Source organism: Micropterus salmoides, unplaced genomic scaffold, assembly GCF_014851395.1.
Source record: "Micropterus salmoides isolate LMB-PRFRI ecotype aquatic unplaced genomic scaffold, ASM1485139v1 Ms_hic_scaffold_11, whole genome shotgun sequence".
In the NCBI taxonomy this organism is placed as follows: Eukaryota; Metazoa; Chordata; class Actinopteri; order Centrarchiformes; family Centrarchidae; genus Micropterus; species Micropterus salmoides.
This window is the reverse complement of record NW_024040152.1, coordinates 25625125-25646276: the sequence shown is the minus strand read 5'-3', so window position 1 is coordinate 25646276 and position 21152 is coordinate 25625125. Positions and strand designations below refer to the sequence as shown.

The following is a 21152-nucleotide window of genomic DNA, read 5'->3' as shown; positions in this document are numbered from 1 at the left end:
ACCTTTAATGCGCATCTTTAGCCCCTCACAGAGAGACCACCTCTTCCTCCTGCCTATCAGCATTAATTATCATCAGTAGCAGAACTGTCATTATCAGTGTGTCCTGAAGTGGATTTCATACAATGCTCCCCTTCTTTCCTTAAGCTGTGAATACCTCTGAAGGCACTGTCTTCTCCATTTTCTTCCTATCTATTGTCACTTCTGTGCCAGTTCAAATGTGTAATGTAGCTATGTCCCACATAGTTTGTATTACTTCACCACACAATAAAAAAATGAAAATAACTCTTTCTTTCTATCTAATTAACCAATTGTCTTTTTTTTATTTTATTCTACTTCTACAGTGTAAATTTGTAAACTTTTTAAAGACTCAACAGGGGAAAAAAAGTGTGATTCTAGAAGGGTGTCCTTGTTGGATTCTGCGACAGGAAGACAACTTCCTCTGCAACAGCCACAACCCGACTGAGAACACACATAGGCTGCCTGCTGAGTGCATCATGGAAAGAGCCGTCGTGGTGTCGGCCCGCAGGACTCCCTCAGTACCAGAATGCAACATCTCTACCTCCACCTTGGCCTTCGATCAGCACTTCACAACAAATGCCAAAGGAATACTCCTCCTGGCTGAGATAGTAAGTGTGAATTTGGATTTTAAGATGGTCAGCGTTTGAAGACTGTATCATTTAAACATGCTCAGCAGATTATCACAACAGAGCGGATAACAGGACATTACTATTGGAGCAACAGATACATACATACATTTAATAATCATTGCCAGGAAGTGGCAATCATTTTGATGTTTACGACATACTACAAAAGTATGTTAACAGCTAGTTATGTGAACATGTTCTCACATAGTGATGCAGAAACACACACACACACACACACACACACACTTGAGGCAGCTTGATCTGTGTTTGGGTTATTTCTCGTCTACAGTAGTGCACATATGAAGGTTTTGTGTCAGAAAAAATAAACTCATTAATTACTATATTTTTCTAGAACATGGATCTGAAATTCATTAGTGATATTTTGTGGTATTTCTTAGACTGAATTTAATATATAAAATATATAAAAAAACAGAAGAACTATTTTTCTTTGAAAATAGGATGTTAACCCAAAACACTCCAAGCTAATCAGCTCTTCCTCCTTCCTTTCCCGCATTGTGTCTCTTCCTTTCCAAAATCAACTGAGGGAAAAAGTCAGGAAATACAGTCTGGCTGGCTGCCATGCAGAAGCTGGCAGGCCAGGGGTGGATAATCTGATCTGAACAAGATATACAAAAGTATAATCTAATTGCACACAAACTCTAAAGCTGGTTATTTTGACAATTATATAACAATTTTGGAACCAAACTATGTACTGTATCAGCATAACTTAAAATCATAGATACACAGATGCTAATAAAACCATGAAAATACATTTAATCGCAAATTCTGGTTAATTCAAACAAATAAATTCAGTAAGTTGTTAGATTTTGATGTTAAAAAGATAACCTTAAGTAATAAGTTATTTCATTTAAAAAAGAAACTAGCCCTGCCATGTTTCACACCAGAAAACGCAATCTTACTGTGAAAAAAAAAACATCCAGCAGAATTCTTTTGTTGTAAAACAGGAAGGGTGGTTTGGGAGGAAAGAGATTTAGATACTCACAGCGGCGATTTAGTGGAGACTGGGCATGTCGGGTGTTTAGAACTTGGAAAGTAGTAGCACTACCTTTAATTATGTGTTTTATTGTTTGTTTGTTTGTTTATGTTATATTTCACAATGTTGCACTTTAAAATAGATCTCCTTTTCATGACTTAAAAAGATTAATCTAGTGTAATCAATGAGGATTTGAAGCCTTGACCTCTATTTATTCTGCAGTATTTCATAGAGAAAACCAACCAAGTATTTTCTTCACTCAATGTAGATATAAATAATGTGCTCCTCTCCTCTCCTCTCCTCTTCTTTCCTGTCCTCCAGGTGTGTGGTATGTTAGTGTGGATTCTGGTTGGGGGTACAGAGTATTTTCATGTGCCTGCTCTCTGCTGGGTGATGTTTGTTTCCATCTTGTGCTGGGTGCTGACCATTTGCCTGTTTATTATTTATCTCACTGGAGCCCACAGCAGAATACCACAGGTCCCTTGGACTACACTGGTAACACACACACACACACACACTCACCCCCCCAACACACACAGCACATAATGCATTCCCTAGCCCTTTACCCTCACCATCACAACTAAGTGCCACACCCTAACCCAATTCTAAGCCTAACCCTAAAACCAAGTCTTAACAATTGAACGTGTAGCATTTTGGTCCCCACAAAGTTGTCGGACCTCACGAGTTGCCTTCCGATTTTAGGACCCCTCAGATATAGTACAGTTTTTCACTATTGCTAAGACACATTTCTTGAACCCTTCACCCATATTCTCAAAACTTTAAACACAAAACCCAAACTAAACTACATTCACAAGAACAAAGACAAACACAGAACAAAGAAAACTATAAATTAAAAGTACATTACACTCAAAAATGTTGTGCAACAAAATTCCAACGACCACCCAGAAAAGTAAGAAGACGTTCAGTGTTATATGGCCCCAAGGTTGAATGAGGGTAGAGAATCTGTCCCTTACTTATAACTTGGTCAATGTGTGACATTGCCACTATGCTGGCCAGGGATTTGACCACATTTTGGTTTGATCACAGCATTAGAAACAAGTGTGCAAAATGTGTTTTAGTGCGTTAGAATGTGTTCAGAGTTTTGCAAAAATAGTGGATGAGATTTGCAAACAGTGTCCTCACTCTACCTGAACCTGTTAAGAGTGACTAATTTGACAAATGGGTTTAGGCCATTGAGCATTTTGTTCAGAGAATGGGGTTTAGTGTTTTAGCAGTTGTGAAAAACTGTAAAACAACCTGTCTGGTTCACTCCTTTTGTTAAAATGTGTTTTCTGCTTTGAGTTGAACAGAGTGGTTAGACTGCTTTGGTTTTTTTTTTTCTGCAATTCACTGTTTGTGTCTTTCTTTCTTCTAGTCGCTGTGTTTGAACTGTGGTGCTACGGCTCTGTACCTGGTGACGGCAGTGGTGGATGCTCACACAGTCAACCAGGCCATTAGGGGGCGACACAACTACAACTGCTGGGCAGCATCTGCAGTAAGAGAACTCCTGTCTATGATATGACCTGTTGAGGGAAAAGTTCATCAAGAAAGAAAGTTTTTGTTATTATCTCTGTATATCAGAAACATCACTGAAGCTTATGTGTCAACATTACACACAACAATACAACAAAAACAACTGAAGTAAGGCTTCTTCCATGAATTTTCAAATATATATATAAACTACATGTGCAGTGTAATCTAGAATTTGTGCAAAAAGTAATTCCACTGTGCAAAATCAGATTTTGTCTTTAGAACTATTGTTTTTAGGAATAATGACCTGAAGGGTAGCTCACAAACAAATACACAGGGGTTATATTTTTAGACTCAATAAACTTAAACTTGAAGGGGCACTTCAGTGAGTTAGTATTGCACTTTCATCAAGACCTTGCATTAAAAAAAGGTTTTAAAAAAGTGAGGCTAAGATATGTTAACTTTAATCTCTAGTGAGGGTATATCTTCAAAAACACTACATTTCCAAAATGCAACAGGATGGGCATCTTAAATAGATTTCACTGATCATGACGTCACCAGGCTTATCTTTCAAACTTTAAGAAAGCTTTCAGAGACACAGAAAACATTATGGAACTGTAAATGTAACAGACAGAACAATACTCCTCAAGATAAGTAGATTGAACTTTGTGTGTAGAATTGGTGAAATGGCCCTGTTAGTGTTTTTACAGATACAAACGTATTTTCTTTATTATGGTTAGTATTTCTCCACCAGAAATATATATTCCTGGCAGTGTGGAGAGAGTTTCGAAACAGCCTTTAAACAATCATGAGTACAAAACTTTTATATATAACAGATAGCACAGTTAAATGAATAAAGAAAATTAAAACATTTATTCATTTAGCGGACGCTTTTATTCAAAACAACTTAGAATTGTCATATGTCAGAGAAGTGTCTTACTTAGAGACACATTGGTGTGTCACTGTGGGAAATTGAACCCGGGTCTCACACCAAAGGCATGTGTCTTATCCACTGTACTATCACCACCACTACAAAGCAATCAAAAAATGTTACCAACTTCTTTTGTTGGTGATAAATTTTACAATTTATCTGCTGATAAAGAACCTGTCTGACACCAGTGCTTTTATTTCCCCAAATTGTAAATTTGTCTACCTCACAGGAATCACTTTTATGTGACGTACCTCGAGACCAGGGACTGCTGTGGGATTAAAACCTGAGATGATATCCTGTTGCGATGGAATTTTATAACAATATTGACAAAGTATTCAATGCCAATTGGTCTCCTCATAGCCGACACTGCACTGCAATTATTAAAGAAACAAAGTAAAAACTAAACAAATCAAATAGTCAATCAATAACTAATGGAGAATTACAACAACTGATACCAAATGTCACAGTCTCAATAACTTCCAAATGTGATGCTACAAGAACATTAGCCACTCAGATTTAAAGTAAAACATCATTACATGACACTTTAAGTGTCTGTCATGATAACAAGAGGTAGCTGTGTACCACTTGGATAATAGCAATGGACTTCTAGTTTCAGGGTTGAGTGCTTTGACTTGGAGTGGATAATGATTAAACTACACTTATATTAAAATTGAACTCCTTCCCATTGTTTCCCTGTCCCTCTCTGTTCTCCCATATTCTTTTTTTCGTCATCTTTCACGCTTCTCAGTTCTTTGCATTTCTGACCACACTATGCTACGCAGGAAGCGGCTGCCTGAGCTACCGTGCGTGGAAGACCACAGAAGAAGGACAATAATCATGTTGCTTGTTCAGATTGTTCTCTGAGGAGCATGTCTGATGGAGATCTCACTTCAGACGATAGGCTTCAGTCAAATAAAATGCTTGTATAAACTGTAAATATGGTCATGAAAAGATGGTATTTTTAGTTGGAGTGATAAAGACAGGATTTGAAGGCGGGCTATGCAATTCTAATGAAATACATGTATTTTTGTAAAATTCAGCGAACATCCCCTCAAGGTCTGCTATTAGAAGTCATCAAAATTAAGTTTTAAGATAAAATTACTGCATAATGTTGCTGTAAATGTCAGATGAGCCTAAGCACAATAATCTACAGCAATTCGTAGTGAAAATCTTGTTCATTTAGCTAAGTCATCGGTCATAGCAGAGCACTTGGCTGCAACCAGCAAAGATGTTTAATTTAAATGAACGATAAAAGGTGATTGGTATTCTGCTTCACTCACTGTGACCTGCCATACTTCACCTCCCTAGCAGATACTCTCATTGAGCTTCTGAGGATGATCTGCGTGCACAGCTGTTCATCCATTACAGTAATGAGCCATGCAGTGGGCCTTTCTCAATCTGTGTTCTTGTCTGTACTTGTGTTCTTGTGAACCTTAAGCTTTTGTGGCCCAAGTACTGTCCCAATACACAAGTCTGCATTTTGGAAAGAACGGTTAAAAATCCCGGAAGTGTTCTTGACACGCCCATACCGAGGATGCATCGGTTGGTAACTTGAACTTGACGGCAGAGATATCCCAAACAATGGACTGAAAGCAGATGAGAGAGGCCAACAACAGAACGTTTTGTACTGTTTTCGGACGTTATTTCATCACTAAATCCACTTCTGGGAAGGTTTGAGGCCAGAAATCAACTGTGTAGATGTCGAATATTGGCAATTTAATAAAATGATGGCGAATCTAAAATGTGCTCAAACATTTTCGGAGTTGTGACGCTCTGCAACCGTCAGCGGGGGGAGCTAGCGAGCCGTCAACTCGGGTGTGACGTCATTCCCACCTCCGACCGAGGTAAATGGAACGCAGCATTATATCCACGCGTTCGGGGGATCGAGCTGAATCTCGTGGTATAGGCCACGCCCATTTCCGCCTAACTTTTTTTTCTCTCGATACATTGCGAAAACTGAAACACCTATTTTTATTAACTTCTCCGAAGCCGCAAGTCTGATCGGCACCAAACTTGGCACTGATAATCTCTGGACCAAGCTGATGAAAGTTTGTAAAGGAAATTTTGATCCGACTAAAAATGTCGCAATTATAGCAATTATTAAATGCTAAAAACAGGAAATGACATCATGTCTTCGTTTTGGAATGGCAGACCGACACCAAATTTGGAGCATTAATGTGGGACGCCCCCCTGAGGGCCTGTGCAACATTTGGTGCAACTCGCCCCTAGGTGGCGCAATTTCATTCAAAAAAATTGTTCCTCTGTCACCACAAGTCACATTGACATGAATCCAGAGCCAAATTGTTCAGCATGGTCCCCTTACTACAGGCACCAAAGTTCACCCAAATATGCCCATAGGTGGCGCTGTTATTGCAGATTAAAGACGTAAAAATAAAGTCCCATTGATTTACATGCATTTTATATCTCCATAACCACAAGTCTGATTCATACCAAATTTGGGGCAATTGTTCCCCATGGGGCCCTGATGAAACCTCAAAAATTTAGTGCAATTTGGCCAAAAGGTGGCGCTATAATCGATCCCATTAATTTCAATGGGATTTTGAACCAAAGGACATTTTTCTTTATAACTACGCGCCACTACATCGCACATTTATAAACCTTACTATTACGTGTTTTGGGAATGCTACCGATTCCGATGGTATAGGATACACCTCTGTGCCATGACGTTTTCATTTCGATCGGGAAAACTGGAAAACTTATTTTAATTAACCCCTCCGAAGCCGCAAGTTCGATCGCCACGAAACTTGGCAAAGACCATCTCTAGACCAAGCCCAAGAAAGTTTGTAGAGGGAATTTTGATCCGCCAAAAAACGGCCGTATTACAGGCCAACTAATTTTAGCGCAAACGCTAAAAACATGATGTCCTGTCACATCTAACGTTTGCAATGGCTGATCTACACCAAACTTTGTGAAATTTTGCGTCAATCGGCCTCTAGGTGGCGCTATTAATTGGAAATCAAATAACACTCCCATAGACATACACTCATTTCACAACTCCATAACCGCAAGCCCCTTTCATTTATAACTCTGCTCATTTATTCTCCACAGATCCCCCGAGCCGCAGCGGGGTGCCCGGTGAATTTGCTATGTGCTTCGTATGCTGCACAAAGGTGTTAACCATCATTGCATCCCCTTTGTGGTGCTGCATAGCACTTGGCGCTACAACTATAACTGAATATTAGCATGTAGATGTGTTTGGGGCAGGACTGTAATCAAGCACGTAAAGTCTGGTGCATATGTCAACATGTACACTAATTACAACAACGTCCTCTTTCATGGCGAATCATCAATTTTGGACGCCACACCACAAAGACGCTGTTCCACGAAAACTCACCGTTTGTGCAACTTTTAATCGTCAACGGGTTTAGAGTAGATAGCAACAATTTGAAGTCGGCCGGACTTAATCCCTAGGAGGAGTTCGTTAAAGTACGGGGGCCAGTAAATCATCCAAAAATGAAATCCAAAACCATAAAATTCATAATGGCCGACTTCCTGTTGGGTTTAGGGCATTGCACCAAGAGGCTTTTTGGTACGTCGGGACATGATGTACATCAGCATATACATGTGTTCAGGGCGGGATTCTTATTAAACGTGTAAAATTTCATAAAGATCTGAGCATGTACAGTCAAGTTACAACAACTTCCTGTGTCACAGTGAAGCGTGGAGCTTCGCCGCCATGCCACCGCTACGCCACTGCAACACCGTTAACCGAAAACTCACAAGTTTTACATCATGGCTTCATCAATGTGTTAAGGGTTTTCTGGGACAGTTTTGAAGATGATATCCAGTCTGGTAGGAGTACATTACAGCGTAAATCGTGTCATTTCCTGTTGCCAGCAGGTGGCGCTATGACATTGAGTCAATATTGGCATATGGATGTGTTCAGGGTGTGACTCTTAATATACATATCAAATTTGGTCCAGATGTCAGCATGTATACTGAAGTTATAACAACTTCAAAATTGAGGTTACTTTGCAGAAAAAAGAAGAATAATCCCTTCAGTTTCAATAGGGACCTTGCACGGTTCGTTCTTGGGCCCCAACTATAAATGAAAAGCACATTACACTCAAAACTGTTGTGTGTGCAACTGCAAAAGCAACGTCAATACAGTAAGAGACTTCTTACACATCACATGCAACCTTGTCCCTTGCCAAGCAAAGGAGGAAAACCCTCGGAAGTGCTGGATCCAGCCTGTTTCTAACAACACGTCTCACCACAGGCCAATTTCATTGGGTAAGAGATGAGTTTCGGCCATAGACATTCCACCATCAGGCAATCATTTATGAATCATTGGTTGCTCATTTAGGGTGGTGTGGTGGTGCAGTGGTTAGCACTGTCACCTCACAGCAAGAAGGTCATGGGTTCGTGCCCTGGCCTTTCTGTGTGGAGTTTGCATGTTGTCCGCGTGGGTTCAGAAATCATAATTTGTAGCTAGAAACCTGGGTGTAATGTTTGACTATAACCTTTTTTTTTAAAAATATGTTAAAATTGTTGTTCAATCATGTTTGTACCAGTTAAATGATACAAATGTCTCTGCACATGTAAATACTGTTTCATCTCATGTCGGGCACAGACCTGGCACGTCGCACATATTTGTTGTTGATCTTTGTTGTTATATATTTTTATGTTGTCAGTTTATATATTTATATGTACACAATATATAAGGACATCCGTACTTTTACTTCATCTAGGTTGGATTATTTTAATTCATTGTATTCAAGCCAATTAACTATCTCACAACTTCAGCTTGTACAAAATGCAGCTGCCCGACTTTTAACTAAAACTAGAAGACAAGATTACATCACTCCTGTTTTAACCTCAATTTGCTGGTTACCTGTAAGGTTTAGAATTGATTTTAAGGTTTTACTGATCGCTCTTAAAGCGCTTCATGGTTCTGCTCCCAGCTATATTGCTGACTTGCTGCTCCCCTATGAGCCAGAACGCAGCCTCAGATCATTTGTTATCTGTTCCTAAGAGCTGGCTCAAGACCAAAGGTGACCAGGCTTCTGCAGTAAGGGCCCCTCAGCTCTGACACTCCTTGCCTGAGAACCTGAGGCTTGCAGGTTCAGTGACATCTTTAAAATCACTTCTCAAGACATTTTTTGTACAGCCTACCATTTCTGTCTTGTGATATATGTCAATTTTTACTGTATCACTGTTGTGGAATCTTGTTTCTTTTTATCATTATACAAGTTTATATTGTTTGATTTATTTATTATTTTTATGCCTCTGTCTTGAAATGTTTTTAATTTGTGTTCAACCATGTAAAGCACTTTCTAACTCTGTTTTGATGCGTGCCGTATAAATAAAGTTTATTAATATTATTATTATTACTAAATTCAGCATAATGTTGTAGAGCAGAAACAGGTCACTGACCTCTAATCTGGAATGAATTTGTGCCAGCATTTTGGATGAATGAATTAATTGTGTTAGGCACGTGTATTGTGGGCTAATAAGTGTTCCTAAAACATGTTCAGTGACACACCAGCTAATCTCTGTTGTCTGGTAGAATATTAACAGTATTAATAGTAGAAAACAGTTTAAGTTTATCAGTCTTGCATTCTGCATGTAGAAACATCTGGACTCTTGTCTTGCACAACTTGTAGCATAACAGTTTGGTTTAATTTGATGTCTGAATTGTCATTTCTGCTGAAATATAATGGTGTATCTTCTGTAACTACCACAACCTGCAGTAGCTATATGGTGCATATTCACTTGCAAGCAGGGGTATGTATGTATTTACAGTATATACTACATTCTCCTGACAAAATGCAAAGCTGAAACTCAAGCTAGGACGGAGCGGGTTGAACTTGCATTGCCAGACAATCTGTATAGATCAGCAACGATGAGATCATAATAATAATGTCAAGTGTACTTAGTAGGTTTTACAAAAAAAGACATAAACACTGATGATTTTAAACTGAGAACAAGCACTGCAACCTGAATACATGCCATGTAACCTTTACCACATTCTGAATCATCTTTGTGTGTAGAGCAGAAACAGGTCACTGACCGCTAATATGGAATGAATTCATGCCAGCATAGTGTAAGTGAAGCACATGAGAAGGCAGCAGAGCAGACAGCGCTGGCAGCATACTGACAACATTGACTTGAAAACATATTTAGATTAATGAACTGTGTTAGGCACGTTTATTGTGGGCTAATAAAAGTTCTCCTAAAACCATTTTGTGTCTGATGGGATAAATGACACATTTAAACTACTCTTAGGCTATAATCTAGATTGTGTGTGTCTTTTTGGAATATTCCACAGGAAGAGACCTGGGGAAGGTGCTGGGGATGATTCATTTACTTTCTCAAGCTTTGAGCCCCCTCCTACTTTTTTTCCAAACAAAGTACTAAAAAACACACTCACCCCACTACCACCCAAAGATCTCTTCAGAAACTTTCTTTTTTCTTTCTCACGGTGCCAGATTACTAATGATTAATACGTAGATTATGTGTTTCAAAGACGATATGGTACTTTGGGTGATGTCAGACACCAAACAGCCAAAACTTGTGATGATAAAGTGAATTACAGGAGTTTACTTACCTTGCATTACGCACTTGATTAAAGAGCCAGTCACTGCTGAACATAAACCCTTTTGAAATAAAGCCACACACTGCCACCAAACTATGTAAGGGACACATTTACAGCACCAAGACTCTATGGCAAAGTTAGCGGCTCTGTGAGGCTGTACTAGCAGTGCTTGAGCTAAATGCTAACATGCTCAAAGTGACAATTCTAACATTTAACATTTACATTTATGAATTTAGCTGAAGCTTTTATCCAAAGCAACTTACAATTGCTGTATACGTCACAGGTCGCACACCTGTAAAATAAAGAAACTTTTTTTTTAAACAACGGATGTGTTTTCACACACATTTCTTTGGTTAAACTTTACTTTCATTTTGTATGTGATTTCCCTTGAAACAAGGCCACAGTTTCAGAGAAAGTCCCATTTTGGCTTTTTCAGCATATAAAAACCACTTGTGGTCTTCCTCTCTTTCCCACAATTCATTTAATCATGTACTGTATGTAGGTCAATGGAAACCTTGCTCTCTCAGAAACATCACTGATTAACCCTAACTGACACAGCAGAGTCAGAACTATTACTCCGTCATGAGACCTATACCTGTCCTTTAGTGTCACTAAATGGCATTAATACTGAAATATCTCTGGGAACAAAGTGCTAGGTAAGCAGTTTACCCCGGGTGGGGTTGCAACTGGGTGAAAGACAAGGAAAAGAGAATAAGACATAAAGACAGAGAAAGAATATTGATGCCATGTAAATTCATGTGGGTTTACAATCCTGTCATTTAGATTTTATAGTATGTACTGTATGCCAACGCTTTGTATTGCTAGTGTATTTTCTTGTCCTAACATGTAGCCTACAACAGAAAACACCCTCCCACCCGCAGAGTAGAAAAGCACTGCCTTATTTAGACCAACCACTTTTTGTGAGCTCTGAAATTTGGCATCTCAGCATGCAGGAAAAAAGAACAAAAGAATAAATGCAGTAACCTGGTTTTAAGCACTAGTAAATCCCAACTAGCAGCATAGTTGAAAATGTCTTTGCACAACCTTACAGGGTAACCCTTAGACTCCAGGATAGCTTCAGTTCTCCTTGGAATTAAAAACTAAAGTGATAATTGGACAATGTAGCCTATAATATAACAAGAAAAATAACAAGGAAGAATATCCTGAGTTAATTAGACCGGCTTTTCCTAACTGTATTTCAGATGTCCTACAGTCATGAAGAAAAAGACAGCTAGGTGACTTTATCAATTTTAGTTAAGTACAGGGTTGTACAATATATTTCACATGTAATACTGATGAGCAGTACACTCAAGCTGATATAGGCTACTCTCACCTAAAGCCTTTGTGTGAACTCTGCTGTGCCTGATGATTTGTCAATTGATTGACAAATGACGATGATGTTTTGTTAACATTGAGACACGTAGACTCTCGATGCATGCTTGTGCACCCGGCAGTCGGCAGTTGGCGGCGGGGTTGCTGGTGGGTGCACGTCCTCCGCACGTCCTGTACACACGGCCCTTCTAACGGGATTTGTATTGCCAGGCTGCGTTACCAGATTATTTATGATTAATACGTGGATTCTGTGTTTCGAAAACGATCTGGTAATTTGGTTGACGAAGGACAACAAACAGCCAAATCTTGTGATGAAAAAGCGAATTACGGGAGTTTCAACGGGAGAAACAGAAGTGTGGACAGCTTTGAAAAACCGATGAGGAGAACAAGCATTTACACACTCATAAACAGATAAAATCGAAACATGTCTGTCCCGTTACCCACACGCAGGCACACACATATCCTGGATCTATGCACATGCATACACTTAGTGAGTTTCAGCCATAACCCCTGATTGACTTTTAGATAGTTGAAAATCAATGGCCTAGCATTCTTCAACTTGTGGTTATATTACCATAAAATACCTCATTTATACCTTTATAAGCTTCATTTTAGCTTCACCAAAACAAAATATTAAAAGTAAAGATGGATAGGCCTACTTGATAATGATAAACTGTGATTAGGCTTAGTTTTATAAATATGGTTCACAAAATAGTTTAAAAAATCTAATCGCATCCATTGTGGTTGTTGATTATAATTTATTTTTCTATAATAAGTAATAACAAATATTCTGATTGTTACAAGACATAGTCCTTTTAAGTCGCAGTCATTTTGAAGCTTGATGTTGGTTATGTTGTATCACAGTCATTTGCTTACCATGCTGAGGGGAGGTAGTCAATATTATCTCCTACAGCACAAGATGTATACAACCAGCTGAATGCAATTGTTAATGATTTAGACAAACTGTGTGCTTTCTGTGTGTATTGAGTGATCGTGTGTTCTAGGTGGCCCACTAACCTCTGCATTAAACTGACTCTACTGCAAAAGGCCTGAAGACAGTTTCCACAGTGATAAAGTAAATAAGTTCCACTGTGAGCCTTTAGTATTTAAACATTTGGTCCTTGAGTAATTTTCTACAGTTATAAGTAACAGCTTCATGGATTGCTTTGCACTGCAGGGCTAATTTTATTTGAGTATTATACAAATTGCCAATGTCAGTGTCTTTCTTGTAAATACCCTTGATATTGATCTAAATAAAATGTCACTTAATGTTAAATGTTGGAGGTAAGAGGATAGTCTTGCAACAGCACACAGGGACCCAAGAGGCATGTTAAATATCTATCAAACAAAGCAAAGGCATCTTTGGATTTATCTACCAGTGATAGTCACCCTGGCTATAGATTTGTGAAAAGCCAATATACTCTTTCAGCTTACTTAACAAGACCTAATATGTCATTGTTGTGTGGCTGTGTGCCTGCACGACTGATAACTATGTTTGTGTCCCTGTGTGTGTGTGTGTGTGTGTGTGTGTGTGTGTGTGTGCGCACGCGCGCGCTTGTTTGTGTATCATACCCACAAAACGGAGCATGCTGGTTTCCCATGTCTGGTTGGAAGCGGGCATGGGGCAGAAAGGATTTACAGGACTAGGGGGAGAGGTGACGCAACAACCAACTGCAACAAAAACGTGCTAGGTGAGTGAATTTCAGCACGTGTGCATGTGCTGCATAAACGCGTCATTACATCATTTTACAAGAACGCCATTGCTTCTTGGAAAAGACTGGAAAATAGTTTTCCCAGTTGTTTTCTCAGTCGTGCAAGACAATGTCAGTGCAGATCTCAGAGAGGAGGCGGAGCTTTCAGACAGTTACGCAGATGTGGGGGACAAAGCCACTTGAAAGCATGCTTGCTTGTATGTGACGGCTGATGTTACTGTCAGTTGCATACCCTGCTTAATACATAGCCTAAAACAAGCACATCTGGAAAACTATGTTTTTTTCTTATTGATTTGTGAGAATATCCAAGTTTTTCCAAGTTCCAACGAAAAGTTTATTTGTGGATTTTTTTCTTGGAAGTTACCTCCCTGCCCTAGCTTAACAATAAAAGAAAAAAAATCTACAATTGCCCTAAAATGCTGTTGTACCTTCCTCCATGATTTAAAGATGCAAACATTGTACTATATAGTGACAAACTACAAAATAGGATAGATTGATTATTTAACTTACATTTTAAGGAGAGGGAAGATATGTTTAATGTAACCACTTTAAAAAAAACTGAATCAGATACATCTGCTGTCCTGGAGAGATGGTGCAATGAATAAGACTATGCCTTTAGTGTGAGAGACCCGGGTTCAATCCCTCACTGTGACCCATCCACCAATGTGTCCCTGAGCAAGACACTTAACCCCTAGTTGCTCCAGAGATGTTGACATGTATCAGAATTGTAAATCGCTTTGAATAAAAGCTATGTATGTGTGTGCACATATGTAAGGCTGACACTTGATCCATGCATCAGGTTGCATACATGAGTATGGGCACATGCATGCCTGCACATATGCATCTGTCTGTGTGTTTATCGATCTTGTCTGTGTGTTACCCTGGACACTGTCTCAAATTGATCTCCTCCATCCTTTTCTCTTGTGTAAGAACACCATGACTGTTGTTGCATGTTGACCCCAGAGTGTCCCTATTGCAATCTTCTGTCCTGATATCTGAACATGAACAAACCTGTTTGAGCACTGGACCTGCTATGATTTTGTCATTTTTGCAAAATACATTCCTGTCATTGTAATTAATATAACTTTAAATTGAGATGTTGTACTTGCTCTTGTACTTTTACTTTATATAGCTTAACTTTATATAGATTTTGCCCATCAAACATCATTGATAAAATGTGTGCAAATTAGTATCTACTGAAGTAGAGAGATGACTGTAGAAATTTCTAGTCATAAAAGTTAAGACATTTGGCAATAACACCCTCAAAGCTGCTCTCACAAATAGGATTATTGCTTCAACAGCTCAGCTTGTTCAGAAGATCTGGCCCAGTGAGAAGAAGTATGTTTATTTGTGTTTACACAGTTAATCCTTATGGCTACAGATAGAAGAAACAGACAACTCTGTGATTAGCATTAGTTTAGAGTGATAATAACCAAAACTGGAAACTGATCAAGTCTGAATGGCTGGTGTTGAGCATTGATAATTTGTGAATGGTCAACACTGCAATCCAGGTTTGCTGCATTGATTAAATCTTGATACGAAGGCTTGAGCGTGAGATAATCATGATAGAGTGGAGACGGTTGAGATAAAGGCCTCAAATCTTGAGATGAGTTTAACCATCCGTGTCACTGGGTGCACTCAAATCACCACACAAAAACAAGTAAACTCAGACAGACACATTTATAAGCACCATGAACATGAACACTAGCTCTCTGCCATTTAATCAAGCCAACACACCACTGTAAAACCATTTATCATCAAAAATTCCTGATGTTGCCTATCCCCAAACCGTCCAAATCTAATGACTGCTGTGTTTGTGTGTCTTTAAGACGCAAACATTCCTTTATGCACTGTTCATTCATTCAAACAAAAGTTTAAAGCTAGAAGGCAGTGTTGAAGAAACAAGTCTAGCAAGCTAGATTTTGAAGAAGTGTCCAACTGAATAAAATCCCACACTCTCCTTTCAGGCCTCCCTCCAAAGCTACTCCTCCAAAACACATTTTCATGCGTGAGTGAGTGCACGCAGGTAGACAGGTAGGCAGATACACAGGTTGCTGGTGCAACAGACAGACAGACAGACAGACAGAAAGCCGTTATCTTTCTGTCAAGCCACTTTATTCAGTCACCAAGCCACTACCTTGACACAGTAACTGTCTGAACTTCAGTCAAACTTAAGGACAGGGTCCCAAAACAGGTCAAGTTAATATATCACCAACGATGACTTTCAGGCACCATTGTGAAATGCTTTGGTGAATATGTGCAGGCCGTGCAGAGCTGTCAAGGGAGAAAGGGAGGGTTAATGTTCAAAGGGGCTTATCTCAGCAATTGATCCGCTTGTATAAATGCTGGTGAAAGGGTCTCAGAGTTGACATGCTGCTTTAGCACTGAGGCTCCAGACCATCTACTTTCTGCGTCTCCTCACAGTTTACCTTCAACGCTTTTCTCTTCACTCAACCATGGGAGTTGCGTACAGCGTCGGAGAGTAAGTGAAACCAATGATCAAGACAGTTGTGAACATTGTTACTCTGTGTCCCGAATATGGTGTTTTAACCTGATGTTGAAAATGGCAGTATTTTGGTTTAGTTGTTTTAACAAATTCAAGAAAATGTGAGCTTAGAATTGCAAAGACCATTTAATTATGCAAGCATTTTAAATCCAGTCTTCTAAATGTATATGTGCAAAGGAAGCAAGGGGGAGTTATTTTTGTCAGTTCATTGTAGAAAGAGTTTGTTACAGTGCAGATTGATCTGGAGGCCGCAGAGTTGGAGATTGTGTGTGTGTGTGTGTGTGTGTTTGTGTGAGACAGTAAGAGAGGACTGAATGGAGGAAAAGAGAAAGAGAGAAGCTTGATTGAGGTTAAACATCCCTGAAGTCACCAGACGACCTCACCATCTCGGCGCGGATCACAGACTGTCTCTCAGACATATCTGCATGGATGAAGGCTTGCCACCTTCAACCAAACCTTTCTAAAAATGAACTCGTCATCTCAGCCAATTAATCTATCCACCATAACATCAAACTACAAATTAGCTCCTCAACCATCACTCCAACCAGGGTGGTGAGAAACTTTGGTTTTAAGATTGATGACCAGCTGTCCTTTTCAGACCATATTGCTGCTGTCTCTCGGTCGTGCTGCTTTGCTCTATACAACATCAGAAAAATCAGGCCCTACCTCACTCAACATGCCACCCAGCTTCTGGTACAGGCCATAGTTACTTCTTGCCTCGACTATTGCAATGCCTTCCTAGCAGGTATGAAACCGCTACAATGATCAGCCCAAAAGGACGCATGTCACTCCATTACTGTGTGTCCTCCACTGGCTACCCGTGGCCTCCAGAATCAGATTCAAGTCACTAATGCTTGCATACAGAGTGACTACTGGATCTGCACCCATCTACCTAAACTCCATAATACAAGTTTACATTCCTTCCCCTGCCACTACGCTCCTCCAACAAACGCCGCCTGGCTCTGCCATCCCTTCACATAAAGCAGTCCCAGTACTGGCTATTCTCATCTGTGACGCCACAATGGTGGAACGAGCTACCACACGCCATCAGAGCAGGGGCATCCCTCTCTAACTTCAAGAAGCTCTTGAAAACTCATCTCTTCCGAGAACACTTCCTCTTATAACACCTCTAACTCCTAACCTCTAACATGCACTTCCTGTGCTCTTCTTCTTTTATCCCCGACAATTATTTTGTATTGACTGCACTTTTTGTTAACTCTAACTTCTTCCCTAGGTATTTACCACATTGATGTGATATGTGCCGTTAGCGCTTACTAGTATTTATTGCTGCTTTTATTAATATGTATTGTCAGTTGCAGATCTTATGCTGTATTTTATGCTCTGTTAATGATTGTATGTTGTTCCTCAAATGTAAGTCGTAAATAAAAAGCGTCTGCCAAATGAGTAAATAAAACAAATAAAATAAATAAAAGTCGAAGTACGTCATTATAACTTCATAGTGGTATTTAATGATAGAGCCTATTTGCTTTTCAGAACTATTTATTTTAGCCATATAAGTCCACATGGATAAACGCTCTATCTATTTGGGAATCAGATACAATGATTATATGTAAATAAAAAGTGTACTTTGTCCTTTTGCCTCTACAGGGTCGACCACCTCTACACCTTCTTTGTGCAGTGGTCACCAGAAATCTATACTAAGGGCAACAAGAAGCCCCGCTACCTTATTAGAGAAAAACATCAGAACCGCTTTCTGTTAGTGGAGAAGAACAAGGTGGCTGTGATAAAAAACTTCCTCAGTAACCCTGTCAACCCCACTTCTGAAAACTGGGAGGTAAGATTTGCATGCACACAATTTAAGACGAAACAAAAGCCCTCTGCGGCTCTTTAACTAGCTGCAGCTAAACAGCAGGCAGCACAGGAAGTGCTCTACAGTTTAAACGTATGTTTTACAGTAACCGAGATACAGTGCTTGGCAGTTATTAAGAGAGGTTGTGGGAACCCCCACTATGTCCGTATATAGACATCCTTTCTCTAACTTCCTCCCAGCATCCCAGAAACATCACTTTCCTTTTCCTCAGAAAGAAAGATTTCACTACCAGGGCTGACCAATGAGAAGCCGTTCCACTCAAATTTCAAACCAATGGCATTTCAGTAACCCAGAGGGTATAAAAGAGATCTGGTCAACAGACATGTGGTACTGCAGAGTGCAGAGCTTGACAGAGAATTCAGGAGCTATGAAGCTGCTACCAGAAAATATCAAGGTGCTTTATTTTGCCAGTGACAGTGTGGAGCCGTATGTTCAGGTAGGACTACTATGCTGCATATAATCAGGAGATGTAAAATATACTTTGGGGGCAAAAACAATGCTTTATTTATCATCCATCCTGCCTTAATGTGGCTCTTTTCTAAGCCAGCTTGCCATGTGTTATGAATTCACTTGTTGTGATGCTGTGTTAAATCTGTGTCTGGCAACTTGCAAAATGGTGCAAATACAATGTTTAACCTTTAGATTTTGCTGCACTCTGTCTGTCCATGAGTCACTGGACTGCAGACCACAGACCTGTAGTCGAAAACTTCAGAAAAATGAAAGTGGGACGTGTGAAAAGTGAGAGTGTGAACATTTTGATGATAGGTGTTGTTGCATTGTGTGCCCTCCAACAGATTATCACAGTGAAGGACTTCAAGCGCCGCCTGAGTTTGTGTAGCTCGGAGGACTCTGAGGCAGACGAGCCTGAGTTCCAGGAGGAAGGTGACGATGTTCTCCCTGTCCTGGGCAACCAAAGCCAGCTACTGGATGACTACCACCTTAAGAGAGTAAGGATGCTAACCGGCAACATTTCAAAATAATCTGAGTAGACAATTTGGCAATGATTACAGCCATCAACAAACATCTTGACTTGATGAATTTTGATTGTGATTAATTTTATACCCTTTTAGTATGACACCTTTTGATCAACAACTCCTTTTCCAACAGCTTGTTGTTCACATGCCAGCAAGGACCCAGGGCTATACATGGCGACTGGTCTACAGCACAGCCATCCACGGGAGCAGCCTGAAGACTCTGTACAGGAATATGGCTGACCTAGACAGCCCTGTGCTGCTGGTCATCAAAGACATGCACAAAAAGGTTTGCATCTCTATCTTAACCCTCCATTACTCCTCAAAACTCAGAAGTGTCAGTATATCTGTGTGTTCTCCTTTAATGACCTGTTGTCTTGGTCTTTTCAGGTGTTTGGGGCTTTTTCTTCAGATCCATTCAGAGTCAGTAAATACTGCTATGGCACAGGAGAAACCTTCCTGTACAGCTTCAACCATGATTTCCAGGTAAGAGTGGAATGATTTTTTGCTACCTATAGTCTGGTTACAAAATCCTGTCTAGCAGCAAATAAAACTAAAGAAAATCTTACTGCACTGGGTTTGAGTACAAGTTTCTTATGTTTTACATTTGGCGTTTTCCCAGGCATACAGGTGGAGCGGCGAGAACTCCTACTTTGTGAGCGGCAACTGGAAATCTCTGCAGATTGGTGGAGGAGGGTAAGTTATATGGTTATAGATTTCCCATGTAAAATATAGACATACTCACCAGAGTAAAGGGCAGCAGTTACATCTGTCAGTGTCATAAAGTAATAAAAAGCGGAACCATAAAATAATTATTTTCCACCAGTGAGAAATCTGGGATTAAAGTACCTGTTAACTGGGAGCATAAAATATTAACAAATGTGAAAGATTTTACATTAAATTGAAATTTTTTCTTGGTGTAGGGCCGGATTTGGACTATGGCTGGATTCTGATCTGTACCGTGGTTCAAGCTTTTCCTGTCCTACCTTCCACAACAAGTCCCTCACCACACAGGAAGACTTCATTGTACAAGAGCTCGAGGTCTGGACTGTGCAGAACTGAGGGAGAACATCTGAAAAGAAGAGATAAAAGCAAAGTAGAACCCACTATCCTGTCTGGAGTTAAAGGACTTCAACAAGTATGTGTGGTTAAGCCACTACTGTTCAAAATCTGATAGAGCAGTTGCTACTGTCTGTGCAAGTGGCTCGGATTAGATCCACATACAGGATGAAACCTGTACTCGTTGTTCTTGGGCTGGACTTTGTGTTTATGCTGGTTTGGTCTGGGCCTATTAAAGACAAGTGGCTAGATGAAATCCTGTGATTCAGGGTCCTGCTGCTTTAAACCACCGGCTATTCCTCAGTAGCCCCATGCTAAGCCCAGTAAGTAACTGGCATATGAATCTTTAAACCCTTCATCCCTGGATTGTGGAGAGCATTATAATACAAAGTCCACAGTACCACTGTTGGTTAAAAAGTTTATAACAACTGTAAGCACATTCAGGATTTAATGAATTGTATTTATCTTCTGTCTAACAACCGTGTGTGATTGTGAAATTTTAAAATGTAAAATTTACAGTATGTATCTGTGTGTGTGTGTACATGTGCATGTGCTCTATTTGCATTCATGGCTCCAAGGTTTATGAAACACACATTAAGGGCCATGTAAATCTTTAAGAAAAAAAGGTAAATAATTTATGTAAACTTATGGTAAAAACACTGTAACATGATAGGACCCACAAAAGGACTATCTGCACTCTAACTGTAATTTTGAATGTTTTCTGATACGAGTTCTGGTTTTAATGTTCTCCTTTTGAAAACTGCCGCTGCAGATGAAGAACTATCCACTCACGATCCGTAATAAAAGTACAGAGTTGCACTATAAATAATTTATTATCTGCAATGTGTACAATTTGCAGAGGAAGGGATTAACAACTGTAAACTGTCACGTCTGTTTTTTTGAAAGTGACACACCTGCTTGCCTATTTGCATAAATGGGCAATATTGTAAGGAAATATTTTTACAACTTTTTACTATTTATATATATAAATGTATTTTGAAGTAAATATAAACATAAAAGCTAAAGAAAATGAAACGTTGTCCTGTTTGTTTTACTTTTCTCTATGTGTGTGTGTAATCAGAGTCTGCCAGGTGGTGCTGGCACTGCCAATGTTGTTTTGTGAAACCGCATAGCGTTTATATT

General features: G+C 39.6%; 2 protein-coding genes across 3 annotated transcripts; both read left to right on the top strand.

The window, feature by feature from the left end:
- The first annotated feature begins 427 nt into the window (after positions 1–427).
- Positions 428–10241, top strand: cmtm8b (CKLF-like MARVEL transmembrane domain containing 8b). Its single transcript, XM_038711992.1, has 4 exons — positions 428–626; positions 1960–2133; positions 3014–3133; positions 4788–10241. The coding sequence occupies exons 1-4, from the start codon at positions 495–497 to the stop codon at positions 4872–4874; spliced, it is 513 nt and encodes a 170-aa protein (XP_038567920.1). The 5' UTR covers positions 428–494; the 3' UTR covers positions 4875–10241.
- Positions 10242–15965: 5724 nt separating this feature from the next.
- LOC119897936 (nuclear receptor coactivator 7) lies at positions 15966–21044 on the top strand. Of its 2 annotated transcripts, XM_038711989.1 has the most exons (7): positions 15966–16124; positions 17757–17943; positions 18774–18926; positions 19087–19239; positions 19341–19436; positions 19573–19646; positions 19874–21044. In XM_038711989.1, the coding sequence occupies exons 1-7, from the start codon at positions 16099–16101 to the stop codon at positions 20010–20012; spliced, it is 828 nt and encodes a 275-aa protein (XP_038567917.1). In that variant the 5' UTR covers positions 15966–16098; the 3' UTR covers positions 20013–21044. The 2 variants fall into 2 exon arrangements, with proteins under 2 accessions (XP_038567917.1, XP_038567918.1); XM_038711990.1 differs by lacking the exons at positions 15966–16124; positions 17757–17943 and adding an exon at positions 17951–18415.
- Positions 21045–21152: the final 108 nt, after the last annotated feature.